A 15,161-nucleotide genomic window follows, 5' to 3' on the forward strand; every position below is an offset into this window, starting at 1 on the left:
AAGGGATGTTAGGAAGTATTTCTTCAGTCATAGAGTAGTCAGGCCGTGGAATAGCCTAGAAAGTGACGTAGTTGAGGCGGGAACCATACATAGTTTTAAGGCGAGGTATGATAGAGCTCCTGGGGCAGGGAGAGAGAGGACCTAGTAGCAATCAGCGAAGAGGCGGGGCCAGGAGCTGTGAATCGACCCCTGCAACCACAAATAGGTGAGTACAAATAGGTGAGTACACACGCACGCACGCACACACACCCTCCCCCCGCACATTAATACAGCCTCACCTTCCACACTTGCACTGTTAATTAACAGATATGTTAAAAGGTTTCGTCTATAGAGCCAAGGTAAAGGTCTTATTAACATTTTTAAACAACCTGCGTTACTTTCTTACCTGTTAATTAATGTCAGGTGATACTAGCTTACAGACACATAGCGAGTGTGTGTGTGTGTGTGTGTGTGTGTGTGTGTGTGTGTGTGTACTCGCCTAATTGTGGTTACAGGGGTCGATTCATAGTTCCCGGCCCCGCCTCTTCATTGTGTGTGTGTGTACTCACCTAAGTGTGATTGCAGGGGTCGAGCCACAGCTCTTGGCACTGCCTCTTTATTGGTCGCTTCTAGGTCTACTCCCGGCTCCAAGAACCGTGTGTGTGTGTGTATGTGTACACACCTACATATATGTTTGCATTTACCTAATGTGGTTGCATGGGCTGAGTGGTAGCTGTTGGCCCTGCCTCTCTCTTTCTTGGACCTATTCATTTTCAGCAGAAACATCCTTACGCTAGTTATAAAACTGCAACATTAACAGCCCTCCTTCAGAGTGCTGGCACTGCACTTCCCATCTCCAGGAACCAAGTCCGGACATATATATATATATATATATATATATATATATATATATATATATATATATATATATATATATATATATATATATATGCAATAAGATCACAGTAAACAGGTGATTTCAAAATATGCAAAACAACCACTCTGAAAGAATAGAGAAATTCCAATCGCTTCCGTGACTACTCACATTATCAAGGAACTATGTGAGTAGTTACGAAAGCGCTTGGAATTTCTGTATTCTTTCAGAATGGTTGTTTTGCATATATATATATATATATATATATATATATATATATATATATATATATATATATATATATATATATATATATATATATATATATATATATATATATATAAATATATATATATATATATATACATATATTTATATATATATATATATATATACATATATTTATATATATATATATATACATATATATATATATATATATATATATATATATATATATATATATATATATATATATATATATATAATTTTTCTGAATCTACTTATGAAGTGATGTTTCTTCTGGTGTTGCACGTATTGTTCCACATCTTCACTACTCTTACGTTAAAAAGTTTCCTTTATAACACTGTCGTGACTCTGTGATTGTACAGCTTCCATCAGAGTCCCTTTCTTTAGAAGCCTCCCGTGATCCCAAGTATTTTTTAAGTCATGATTATGTCTCCTCTTGTTCTGTGTTCCTCCTGGAACATGAGCTCTAGGTCAGACCTGGAAGCTCTGCCACTAGTGCAGAGTCACTGTAGGGCCGATGTATTTGGTTCGGTGTGGCTCCGTGCTGGCTCTGTGTACTCCACAATTAGTCGCGTTGGGTGTGTATGTGTATATATATAAATATATATCTCTTTCTATTGTATTGAGCCTTTGTCATGGGTCAGACGTTATGTAATACTTTATATATGCATGATTGATTCTTTTTAAAGTTTATAATTATGGTCTGTACCCTGATACCGGTTTGGTGTTCATGCAAGTTCTTGATGTTAAGTTTTAGTCTGTATGGTATACAGACATATCTAGACAGTTTAGTGACGTAGTCCATTTGTCTGAAATTTGTATATGGGTGTATTGTAACAGTATAGAGCTTGTTATTGTGTTCTAAGCTGTATTCTTTTTCTGTTTATTTGTATGTTGGGATATGTTCAGCTGTATTGTTAGGGATAAGTATGTAGATTATCTAGTCAGATTATGATGTTAGGTTTTGGTTTTTTGATTAATGTGAAGGATGGGATTTAACTGATATAACTTCTTTGTATATTTTATGTTCAAGTGTATTGAACCTTTGTCAGATGTCATTTATATGTACAATATATATATATATGCAAGGTTTTGTATATATGTCAATTCATGACCCTGTGACATGTAATTTTGTTTTTAGTTATGTTCTTGCTGTAAGTTTTTGTTGTAATATCTTGCGAGCATGTAAGTACAATCCGTTTGTCAGTTAATTTGATTAGGTTCCATACTGTTTCTTTATTTTTATGTTAAACTGTATTGGTTTTAAATAAAATATAAAAAAAAAAAATTAGTCGCGCACATGTGGTAAAACTCATTTAAAGGAATTTTAGAGAAATTCTGGGATTTTTAGTGTTCTTAATTTACTTACGTAATTTAAAAATGTAGTGACAAATTTTAAATGGGGGGAAAGTGCTATGCTATGCAAATGACTTCCGGCAGTGCCTGCCGGAAGTCATATCCTGGGCACCATGCCAGGGTGTAGAAAAACGGCAAGACCTGCTGCATGTATACTAGTGTTGGGTACAAGGTGTCCCTGCAATGCCTTGTATTTAATATATATATACATATACCTGGAGTTTACCTGGAGAGAGTTCCGGGGGTCAACGCCCCAGCGGCCCGGTCTGTGGCCAGGCCTCCTGGTGGATCAGAGCCTGATCAACCAGGCTGTTACTGCTGGCTGCACACAATCCAACGTACGAGCCACAGCCCGGCTGGTCAGGAACCGACTTTAGGTGCTTGTCCAGTGCCAGCTTGAAGACTGCCAGGGGTCTGTTGGTAATCTCCCTTATGTATGCTGGGAGGCAGTTGAACAGTCTCGGGCCCCTGACACTTATTGTATGGTCTCTTAACGTGCTAGTGACACCCCTGCTTTTCATTGGGGGGATGTTGCATCGTCTGCCAAGTCTTTTGCTTTCGTTGTGAGTGATTTTCGTGTGCAAGTTCGGTACTAGTCCCTCTAGGATTTTCCAGGTGTATATAATCATGTATCTCTCCCGCCTGCGTTCCAGGGAATACAGGTTTAGGAACCTCAAGCACTCCCAGTAATTGAGGTGTTTTATCCGTTATGCGCGCCGTGAAGGTTCTCTACATTTTCTAGGTCAGCAATTTCACCTGCTTTGAAAGGTGCTGTTAGTGTGCAGCAATATTCCAGCCTAGATAGAACAAGCGACCTGAAGAGTCATCATGGGCTTGGCATCCCTAGTTTTGAAGGTTCTCATTATCCATCCTGTCATTTTTCTAGCAGATGCGATTGATATAATGTTATGGTCCTTGAAGGTGAGATCCTCCGACATGATCACTCCCAGGTCTTTGACGTTTGTTTTTCGCTCTATTTTGTGGCCGGAATTTGTTTTGTACTCTGATGAAGTTTTGATTTCCTCGTGTCTACCATATCGGAGTAATTTAAATTTTTCATCGTTGAACTTCATATTGTTTTCTGCAGCCCACTGAAAGATTTGGTTGATGTCCGCCTGGAGCCTTGCAGTGTCTGCAATGGAAGACACTGTCTTGCTGATTCGGGTGTCATCTGCAAAGGAAGTCACGGTGCTGTGGCTGACATCCTTGTCTATGTCAGATATGAGGATGAGAAACAAGATGGGAACGAGTACTGTGCCTTGTGGAACAGAGCTTTTCGCTGTATATATATATATATATATATATATATATATATATATATATATATATATATATATATATATATATATATATATATATATATATATATATATATATACATATATATATATATATATATATATATATATATATATATATATATATATATATATATATATATATATATATATGTCGTGCCGAATATGTAAAACTGGTCAATTAGCAAGAACTCATTTAAAATTAAGTCCTTTCTAAAATTTTCTCTTATACGCTTAAAGATATATTTTTTTCAATAAAGTTGATGTAAAAACTTATAATTTTGCACCAAAAGGAATTCAGAAAACTTACCTAACCTTATTTTAACAAGTGCAATTTATTTTAGCCTAACCCAACTAAATATATTTTAGATTTGTTTACAATAATTTAATACTAAACAAACACAGTGAAATATATTTTTTTCGTTAGGTTCAGAATGATTTTGGCGAAATTATTGCATACACAAATTTTCACTTGTCCTATATGGCAAGATGAGCGTTGCTATTTAAGCCAAGATCGCAAGTTCTGCCTATTCGGCACGACATATATATATATATATATATATATATATATATATATATATATATATATATATATATATATATATATATATATATATATATATATATATAAACATTGTCTCTACGTCCATAGCAGGACTCGAACCTGGAAATGCTGTATCAGAGTAACAAGTACTTTACCACGGAGGTAGACCCCAGATAAGTATGGGCGCCTAGTCGGAACTAGACTGTTTTCCCATACCCCGGGGCATCAAGCTCGCTTTAAAAGTTATTTTATCATGCAGTGGACACTGCATGTGGCAGGATGCATTGCATACACAAATTTTCGCTTGCCTTATTCGGCAAGAAAAGCGTTGCTATTTAAACCAAAATCGCAAGTTTTACCTATTCCGCACGACAAAATATACCTCAACGGCCATCTGCCGCCAAGACAGAGTGACCCAGAGTAAAAAAAAATCACCGTCATTCATTCAACCGTTGTCCCGCCAGAAGTGAACCAACATCACAATACAGATCACCCTCCTACTGCACCATTCCCTCACCTCCTCCTCCTGAGAACAGGCACTGCCCTTCCCACCCCCAGAATTCAAGCCCGGCTAAGAGGATATATAATATAATTCGAGATCAAGTTGATCCATACTTGTCATGTTAATGATGTTGGTTGAGGACACAAGAGGTGGAAGCATTCCTGGTGAGTGTATCAGAACACAACATTAATGGCTGCCTCCACCGTCTCGCAAAATCCATGATTGTTGAAACGACTCACAAGGTTTTATTGCCTCGTTAAATTTATACCACTGCAGTTGTCTGGGGACAGTTTGCTTTTGTTTTATCATGCAGAGGAAAGTTCACTCTATTTATATGATCATTCATATAAAAATCTCATAAAAAAAGATCTGAGCCTACGAAACGAACTGTTTGATATTCATAACTGATATCTGATAGTTTTTGACTTCAGGAATTCTAACACAAGTGTACAGTATGTGATTTAAAAGCAATTACTTGTGTGGGTTTGTTAAAACCAAGATAGCAAATGTGTGAATGTAGATATTGCTCAAAATAGACAGTGGAATAACTTGTACAAAACCTGTATATAACACAGGAGCTGGCCTGGAGCCACCTAGCGGCGCGTGTTGACACTACACGCTTTGTAAACATTGCCCAAATGAGTTACTGAGGATGGTACAGCAAAGTCAGTTGGACCTGCAGGAACAAAGGACGTTCGTTCTCTCTCTCTCTCTCTCTCTCTCTCTCTCTCTCTCTCTCTCTCTCTCTCTCTCTCTCTCTCTCTCTCTCTCTCTCTCATAAAATGAAAATCACACATGCTTGACATACTAATAATTGCCTGAGCTATCATGATGCATATATGGTAATTACTGCAATTATAAATACTGACGTGAATCACTGAGAGCAACAGATTGCGTTTGAGGCCAGGTTCGGCAGCTTTATAATTGGAAATGTGCTGGAAACATGTGTGATACGCTGTTATCTGGGATTTTATGGTCATTTATACTCACAGACACACATGCATAAACTCTGAATACTGTGTAAGAATCTATGAGCAGTCGTACTCAGAGATACAAGTGTATGAAAGCATACATACATGTACACAAAAACACACGTGTAGTTGCGCTCTTGGAAATGGCGTGTTATGTGTCTGAATCTTTGAGAGGAAAAAAATACTTCCACAATTTCACATTAATTTGGAGATGCAGTATCTCGAAGCATGTAATATGTACGTACATATACACACATATATACGCATACACACACAGATATACATATACACATTCACAGAGGCAAATTATTATTATTATTCTTGGGAATGCGCTGCTGTATAGTCCTTGTGGCTTAGCGCTTCTTTTTGATTATAATAATAATAATTGGGAATGCGCTAGACCCGTCGAGGATATTAAGCGCCTGGGAATGGGCAGTAATTAGGCATGATCCAAGAAAGGCGAGAGATCTACGTAAGAAAACACACGTTGGCAGTTGATAACGCACCCACTAACGCAACCCCCGACAAACAACGGAATCATCAACGCGGATGGTATGCTCGTTAAACTTTTCACTAACAACCAATAACGACTTGCCAGCCCCTCGTTAACGACCTAACTACCAAGGGGACCAAGTTGTCGGCGAGACGAAGCGAGTGAGAGCCGTCTGAGGGCTGGGGAGGGAAGGAAAGATGGGAAGGCAGGGAGAGGAGAAAAGAGGGAAGAGGTGAGTGAAGAAGAAAAGGGAGGAAATATAGAGGAAGAAAGGATAAGGAGGGTAGGAGAGGGATAAAAACAGAGGATAGCAGGGAAAGGCGAGGGGTGAAGATGAAGAGAGAAAGAGTGAAAGAAAGTAGGAAGGAGAAAGTGAAGGGTTAATAAGAGAGAATAACAGTCTTGCCGAAGAGAAATGCTGTGCGGGTTCTCTCCTTGACTTATTTTTACAATGTTTGCGTAACCTGTTTCACCCCTGAATGAATTTTTGACTTAAAATTCCGAAATGGAAAATGATTATTTTAAGCTGTATGTTCTCTTGCTTGGATGTGCTGTGGAGAGGGAACCATGAAGATGTGATTGAAAGTGGATAGCAGTGGACGCATCTGGAAGCCGCTGGAAGACGTCGGTCACTCTATGTAGATGATGCGAGGACATGAGTGCGACAAGAACAGAGGATGACAGCATGATTCACGAAATCGTAATAACACAATTACAAACCACGGAACGGGTGGGGTTTGAATCTATGGTGAGTGAGTTGTAAAACTCCAGGCCAGTGCGTAGGGCACTGTGCCAGCTGGTGTATAAATATACCTACTTGGATGAATGTTTTTTTTTTGTAGCCAGCTGGCGGAGTGGCTTACACACTGGCCTGGAGTTTTACGACTCACTCGCCATGGGTTCATACCCCACCCGTACCCTGGTTTGATAGCAGCATGAAGCAGCAACAAGACTTGCACATACTGCAAGAAGTATTCCACAAGCGAAACGTTTCCCCAATAAAGATTTCTGAATGTTGCACAAGTGTCTCATTCTTCAGCTACTCGGTATGTGATTTCATAGATAAGAGAGACTATGAAATTAAAGATGCAAAGGATTCGAAAACTGCTGTTGTTGTTCAACCCCAAGAATACTAAATACTGTATACAGGAGCAAACAACACAGATTAGATAATAAAATTGTTAAAAATGGTATAAAATACCGACAAGTTAAAGACTAAGACACATGTGCAACAGTTGGGTATCTTTATTGATGAAACATTTCGCCTACACAGTAGGCTTCTTCAGTCAAATACAGAGAGATCAGTGGTAATGAAATAAAGATAATGTAATTAGTCCATTAGCCAAAGTTAATGGACTGATTACATTACCTTTATTTCATTACCACTGCTGCCTCTGTATTTGACTGAAGAAGTCTACTGTGTAGGCGAAACGTTTCATCAATAAAGATACCCAACTGTTTCTCATGTGTCTTAATCTTCAACAGTAATAAAAGATTCAGACCAGAAAAAGTAATCGTGGTGTGAAGAACATCTCTTTTCTGAGCGGCACACAGCGGAGTATGCATGAATGGCATAGGTATACAATTTATTTCAAGCCAATCCTCGAGTACCCATTACCGGCTTGGAGTCCGCACTTACTCAAGAACATTAAGAGGCTAGAGAAGCTGAAAGTCTCCAGCAGACTGGTGTGAAGATTGAGACACTAATGCAGCATATGGGAATCTTTATTCAGGAAACGTTTCGCCACACAGTGGCTTCATCAGTCCAATACAAAGAGGAAGGCGTAAGGAGAGGAGGAGAATGAGGTAATCAGTCCCTCAACCTGGAGTCGATGTGTTCAGTCCATCAATCTTGTAGAATGTACATTCTACAAGATTGATGGACTGAACACATCGACTCCAGGTTGAGGGACTGATTACCTCATTCTCCTCCTCTCCTTACGCCTTCCTCTTTGTATTGGACTGATGAAGCCACTGTGTGGCGAAACGTTTCCTGAATAAAGATTCCCATATGCTGCATTAGTGTCTCAATCTTCAACTTGTCGGTTTTTCAAACCATTCATCACAGACTGGTGTGAGATTTGAGGGATAAGATGCGCTGACTGAAACTGGTGCTGGCAGTTTGGTAAAGTGAGAGTCAGACATACCAGTTTACAAAATAAATCTTTATACTGACGACGTTTCCATCAGTGTTGACTAGATAAAGCTCAAGATTGAGCAAAACGTCGACAGAATATAAAGACTTACTTTGCATACTGAAACATTCTTGACTGCAATATTGGATCAGGCGAGACAATGATCATGATATATAAGATAATCGGAAATCTGGCAGGATGAACAAAGACAGTGTTAAACACGGATGTACCGCAACAAGAGGACGGGCAAGCAAGAAAGCTAAACACTCACGTGACCAGGGATGTTAGCAAGCATATTCTGATAAGCAGATACTGTGAACAAGAGGAATATGCCAGGCGAGGCGAGGACGTTATGAATGTAACTTCAAACAGAGCAGCTTCTACGCCAGGTCTACACACACACACACACACACACACACACACACACACACACACACACACACACACACACACACACACACACACACACACACACACACACACACACACACACACACACACACACACACACACATACACACACACACACACACACACACACACACACACACACACACACACACACATACACACACACACACACACATACACACACACATACACACATACACACACACACACACACTCATATACAACAGGCCTAGTGTTTAATCGACATGTGCCTAGGACAAAATGGTAACTAACACACACACACACACACATACACACACACACACACACAGCAGGATCCATACATGGCAGGAGCCATACATAGTCTTTAAGAGGTATGATGAAGCTCATGGAGCAGGGAGAGAGTGGACCTAGTAGCGATCAATGAAGAGGCGAGGCCAGGAGCTATGACACGACCACTGCAACCACAATTAGGTGAGCACACACACACGCACACACTAACTACACGTTAACAAGGACCCCCATGAAATTTTATACCAAAAATGGCCTCAGTTTCCGGCTCATGTACTTAGTAAGAGAATTTAAACTCACCATAAAGCATCATTATAACAGATTTTATCTCTCTCTCTCCCGGCTGTAAATTAGGCAAATCCTTTACACTGGCCTAGATCATGCGAGAAATTACACTCTCGCTATTTCACTAAGCAAAGACATTAGTCGAAATATGAATCGGAGATCCAAGCATTAAGGTATGGAATTAGGGGCTCTGAATATTTTAATTCCCAGCTTTGATGCATTTAAATTACGAATCCTGAGTGTAATCTTTTGCAATAAGATTATTTTTTGGTGGGTTGGCTTTCAGCTCTGGAATATCGTATGTAACACTGGCATATTAATGGGAAAACGTATGAATGGTGATAAAGAAGAGAGAGAGAGAGATAGAGAAAGAGAGAGAGAGAGAGAGAGAGAGAGAGAGAGAGAGAGAGACAGACAGACAGACAGACAGAGAGAGACAGACAGACAGACAGACAGACAGAGACAGACAGAGAGACAGACAGATAGACATAGACAGAGAGAGATAAAGTGAGGGGTGAAGGAGAGGGGGAAAAACCTGCATGACACCAGCTTGTCTTCATAATGAAGCAGGCAGGGGGGAAAAATAAGACGGAGAGACGGAAGAAGGGAGAGAGGGGAGAGTAGTGCAGGAGAAGGAAGTAACGGGAAGGAGAGAGGGAAAGGGCAGTAAGCAAAGAGGGAAGTGAACGAAGCACGGAGACAGAGGCAAGTGAGAGGAGAGGAGAAGAGAGAGGAAAGTGAAGAAAGGAAAGGGGAGAACAGTGTAAGAGAGAGCTAGAAGGAAGGAATGACAGAGGAGGTTGTTAGAAAGAAGGAGTGAGGAAGTAAGAGTGTGAGGGAGCAGGGAACAAAGCGAGGGTGAGGTGAATTAGGCTACTTGACACATTAAGCCAGCCAGTGGAAACTAAATGCTCCGGATTTTCACGCTTCCAACCTCATCTCATCTTGTATATAAATGTAAAATCTTAAACCCAAGAATACACCCTTCTTTTATGTCATGTATATGTACTGAATGTGACCTCAGCCTCTTTAAGAAGTTCTCTTACATATAACTTTTGTCTAAGTTGCCTTACATATGACCTTTTTTTATCTTACATATGACCTGTGCCTTTGTCTTACATATGACCTGTCTTTAAGAAATTGTTTTACAACCCGTCTTCGTCTTACATATGATCTGTCTTTATGTTGTCTTACATATGACCTGTCTTTATGTTGTCTTACATATGACCTGTCTTTATGTTGTCTTACATATGACCTGTCTTTATGTTGTCTTACATATGACCTGTCTTTATGTTGTCTTACATATGACCTGTCTTTATGTTGTCTTACATATGACCTGTCTTTATGTTGTCTTACATATGACCTGTCTTTATGTTGTCTTACATATGACCTGTCTTTATGTTGTCTTACATATGACCTGTCTTTATGTTGTCTTACATATGACCTGTCTTTATGTTGTCTTACATATAACCTGTCTCTAACAAGTTATCTTACATGTGAGAGCTTTTGCAAGAAGTTACATCACATGCGATATCAGTGCTTGGCATGATTACCAATGGTCATCGTAAGTTTTAATAAACAGTGCCACTATTTTATAAACAATACCCATTATTTAATACTAACAAGTATACGATAAATAAACTTTTGCAATAAATCGTTATTTTAAGGAAAATACGCTGTCATTTTTTTTTTTTTTTCTAAATAAAGGCGAAAGCCAAAAGTTTAACGTTGAACAATAATTTGATATCACAGGATCGGATGTTGCCGTTTCATGTAACTGATACAAGGTAATGAACCACTGATATTTCAATTATTAAACAAGTATTAAAAATATATTTAATACGACGAAAAATTTTTTACAAGTTTTGAAAGCTGATAATTTCCAAATTAATTTGATCCACTGAACCAGATAAATTGAGTCAAAAGCACAACAATAAATTCTACATTATTTCTGGCAGCCTTCAAATGGATGTGAGTTAGAATCAATGAGTAAAATTCAATGAACATAGTTTCCATATCAATTTTGGTCTTCTGGCCTGGCTAACCTAGTGTACAAGGATAAACAAAATATTGTGGCAGAAAAAAATTCTACAAATGCGTTCATCAATTTAGTCATTGTTTTCGACCATTAAGTTATTGTCTTCTATTAATTCACTGAATTTTACCTATTTAGTCACTGTCTTCACTTATTAATTCATCGTCTTCGTACTTTAAGCCATTGTTCTATATTATTGGCTTTACCAGTTAAGCCACTGTCTTCACCCAATCAGTAACTTACCCTGAAGTGACATTGGAATACTTGCGAATAATCATCGGCCTTGTGGCCTGGTTTCGGACCAGCTCTGTTTGACTACCTGTTCAGTCAGGTTGTTGGTGATGGCAGCTCATAGTTCAACACAGGCACCACAGCTTGGAGGGTCAGACAAGTGGAGGGCTGTTGTTGGTAATTACTCTCACGTATGAATGGAGGATGTTGAAAACCCCTGAATCCTTAATGTTTAGGTTAGATAAATTCATGAGTGAGAGGGGTTGGAGTTGAGAGTGAGTTGCATACGAGTTAATAGGATTGTCGAGCCTATTCCTAGGGTAACACTGAAAAATGGGTTGGGCAAATGTTTTTGCTAGTGGGTTTGGGTTTGATAAAGATTTGCCTAGTATGGGCCAGTAGGCCTGCTGTAGTGTACCTCCTTTCTTATGTTTATCAACTTATTATTTTGGTCAGTCTGCGGTGTCTCGTGATGAGTTACTTCAGTGTATATTCCAGGTGTAAATTATGTAATTTTTTCGTCTGCGAATATTTCGGATGGTTTGATGGATTTTAAGTATACACATACACAAAAAGTAGTAGTAAATAAAGTCTGAGGCAGCTACGGTGAAGAGTTGTGTTCCACAAGGCACAGTACTCCCATCCTGTTCCTCATCTTCATATCTGACACAGACAGGGATATAAGCCACAACATTGTGTCCTCCTTTGCAGATGACACCCGAATTTGCATGACTGTCCTCCATTGAAGACACCGCAAGACTCCAGACGGACATCAACCAAATCTTTAAATGGGCCGCAGAAAACAATATGAAGTTCAATGATGAGAAATTTCAATTACTCCGATACGGAAAACGTGAGGAAATTAAAACTACATCGGATTAAAAAGCAAATTCCTACCACACAATAGAGCGAAAAACTAATGTAAAAGACCTGAGAGTGATCATGTCAGAGGATCTCACCTTCAAAGACCATAAGTGTATAAATCGCATCTGCAAGAAAAATGACAGGATGGATAATGAGAACCTTCAAAACTAGGGATTCCAAGCCCATGATGACACTCTTCAGGTCGCTTGTTCTATCTAGGCTGGATTACTGCTGCACATTAACGGTACCTTTCAGAGCAGGTGAAATTGTTGACCTAGAAAATGTACAAACAACCTTCACGGCATACATAACTGCGATAAAACACCTAAATTACTGGGAACACTTGAAGTTCCTCAACCTGCACTCCCTAGAACGCAGGCGAGAGAAATACATGATTATATACACTTGGAAAATCCTAGAGGGATTAGTACCAAACTTGCAAAAGACTCGGCAGACGATGCAACATCCTCGCATGAAAAGCAGGGGTGCCACTAGCACGATAAGAGACAACACAATAAGTGTCAGGGGCTCAAGATTGTTCAACTGCCTTCCAGCATACATAAGGGGGGATAACCAATAGACCCCTGGCTGTCTTCAAGAAGGCACTGGACAGGCACCTAAAGTCAGTACCTGACCAGCCGGGCTGTGGTTCGTACGTCGGGTTGCGTGCGGCCAACAGCAGCAGCCTGGTTGATCAGGCCCTGATCCACCATGAGGCCTGGTCACAGACCGAGCCGCGGGGGCGTTGACCCCCGAAACCCTCTCCAGGTATAGTTAAGAGTGCCAAAGTATCAGTATCGGTATCGGCTAATTTTGATAGTATCGGTATCGACCCAAAATTTAGTGGCAGTGGTTTCGGCAAAAGTTGTTTTATCGTCCCATTCCTAAACATAGTTTAAGCAGTTGAATATTTTCTGTACAATATTTTCACCGTAAAAAAATCACTGTCTATAGCCTATTAAACCACTGTCATCACCTAAAAATATTTAGATTTTTTTGCCACTGAAGCAGCTAGTATAGCATGCATTCATCCGTACTGTGCAAGTTCTGCGAACTAGGCTGCTACATGCAACACGTTTGCGGTACAATCAAAACTTGTATGTTAGTAGCAAATATATGATAATTGCCCTATATATGTATATATATATATATATATATATATATATATATATATATATATATATACTGATCTCTGGCTGAAGGAGACTCGAACCTACGAACCTTGGAACAAGGTACGCAGTGCTTTACCAATCTACCCACAGTGGACAATACCTTGGAGTCCAGCTTGCGCTAGACTTTGATCCAAGGCAGCCAGCTTTCAGGGAGAAGGCTCTTGCGAATTCCTTGCATATATATATATATATATATATATATATATATATATATATATATATATATATATATATATATATATATATATATATATATATATATAAAAATATATATATATATATATATATATATATATCAACACTGCGACTAGCCGAGGATTCGAACCCATGTCGTTTTGGCCCGCCTTATGGTGAGCGAAAATCACATGACACTAACCCACAGGGTCACGCAATCCTACAAGAATCAAGCACCCAGCAAAGATCAAGGTAAAACACCTAGCTCTGCTGGGTGCTTGATTCTTGTAGGATTAAGACACTGTCTTTTTCTAAGCCAGCATTCCTTTCAGACATGTGGCGACTGGAGGTTCGACACAACGCGCTGCTCGACGTCCCTGAGAAAGCTTTCTTTGGCGTCGAGCGGTCACTGTCGGAGCTTGATCTGCAGTATAACGACCTCATTCGACTCCCCAGAGACGCCCTCAGGAGGCTACGCAAGCTGAAAACGCTCGACCTCACAGGTAAGTCGATCTCCCTCTTAACCTCTCCATATTATTATAAAGGGGAAGCGCTAAACCCGTAGGATTAAACAGCACCTGTAGGGGGATGTGGAAGGTATTCAAGCTTAATTCAGGGAACTGGAGCACAGCTCCAATTTCCTAGATCAAGAGCCCCTCACCAGCGTCAAGGAACCTTCCTTAAGGGGAACCTGTCCATAAGATGATCTCACGTACGTGTCGACTTCACAACCTACCTCACTGTAAGTCGACCTCACAATCTACCTCACTAAGTCGACCTCACAATCTACCTCACTGTAAGTCGACCTCACAATCCACCTCACTGTAAGTCGACCTCACAATCTACCTCACTGTAAGTCGACCTCACAATCTACCTCACTGTAAGTCGACCTCACAAACTACCTCACTGTAAGTCGACCTCACAATAAACCCATTCCTTGAAAAGCACATTACTTGCATGTTTTCCGTTTTTAGACATTTTTAAATCATAGACAACAGAATTACGGCAAAATTTATAGCTTTAGATAATGTTTGAATATTCATTCTTGCACATTCTTCATAATTATCCTTGGGATAAGTGTACTTTCTTACGATTGTTTCTCAGCAGTTCGGTTTTATGGGTTATGAAATATATCGAATGTTTTATAGTGCCGTTAAATCCTAGTATTCCAAAAAACACACGGCTTATACTAATGATTTAAGTAGTTCTGTACATAATTCTGTTTAAAACCTTACCTAAAATTTCATTGTCACAAGACCGATGCTAGAACAATTCACAATTAACTCACAATACCGTGGTTGGAACAATTCACAACTAA

The 15,161-nt window shown here is 39.5% G+C and overlaps 1 protein-coding gene across 3 annotated transcripts in view; it reads left to right on the forward strand.

The window, feature by feature from the left end:
* chp (leucine rich repeat containing G protein-coupled receptor chaoptin) overlaps positions 1-15,161 on the forward strand; it is a 605,365-nt gene that overhangs the window by 555,199 nt on the left and 35,005 nt on the right. For all 3 annotated transcript variants that reach the window (XM_070095441.1, XM_070095442.1, XM_070095443.1), the window contains exon 5: positions 14,176-14,346. In XM_070095441.1, coding sequence (XP_069951542.1) covers positions 14,176-14,346 — 171 coding nt within the window. The remainder of the gene's footprint in view (positions 1-14,175; positions 14,347-15,161) is intronic.

Source organism: Cherax quadricarinatus, chromosome 50 (genome assembly GCF_038502225.1).
Source record: "Cherax quadricarinatus isolate ZL_2023a chromosome 50, ASM3850222v1, whole genome shotgun sequence".
NCBI classification, from domain to species: domain Eukaryota; kingdom Metazoa; phylum Arthropoda; class Malacostraca; order Decapoda; family Parastacidae; genus Cherax; species Cherax quadricarinatus.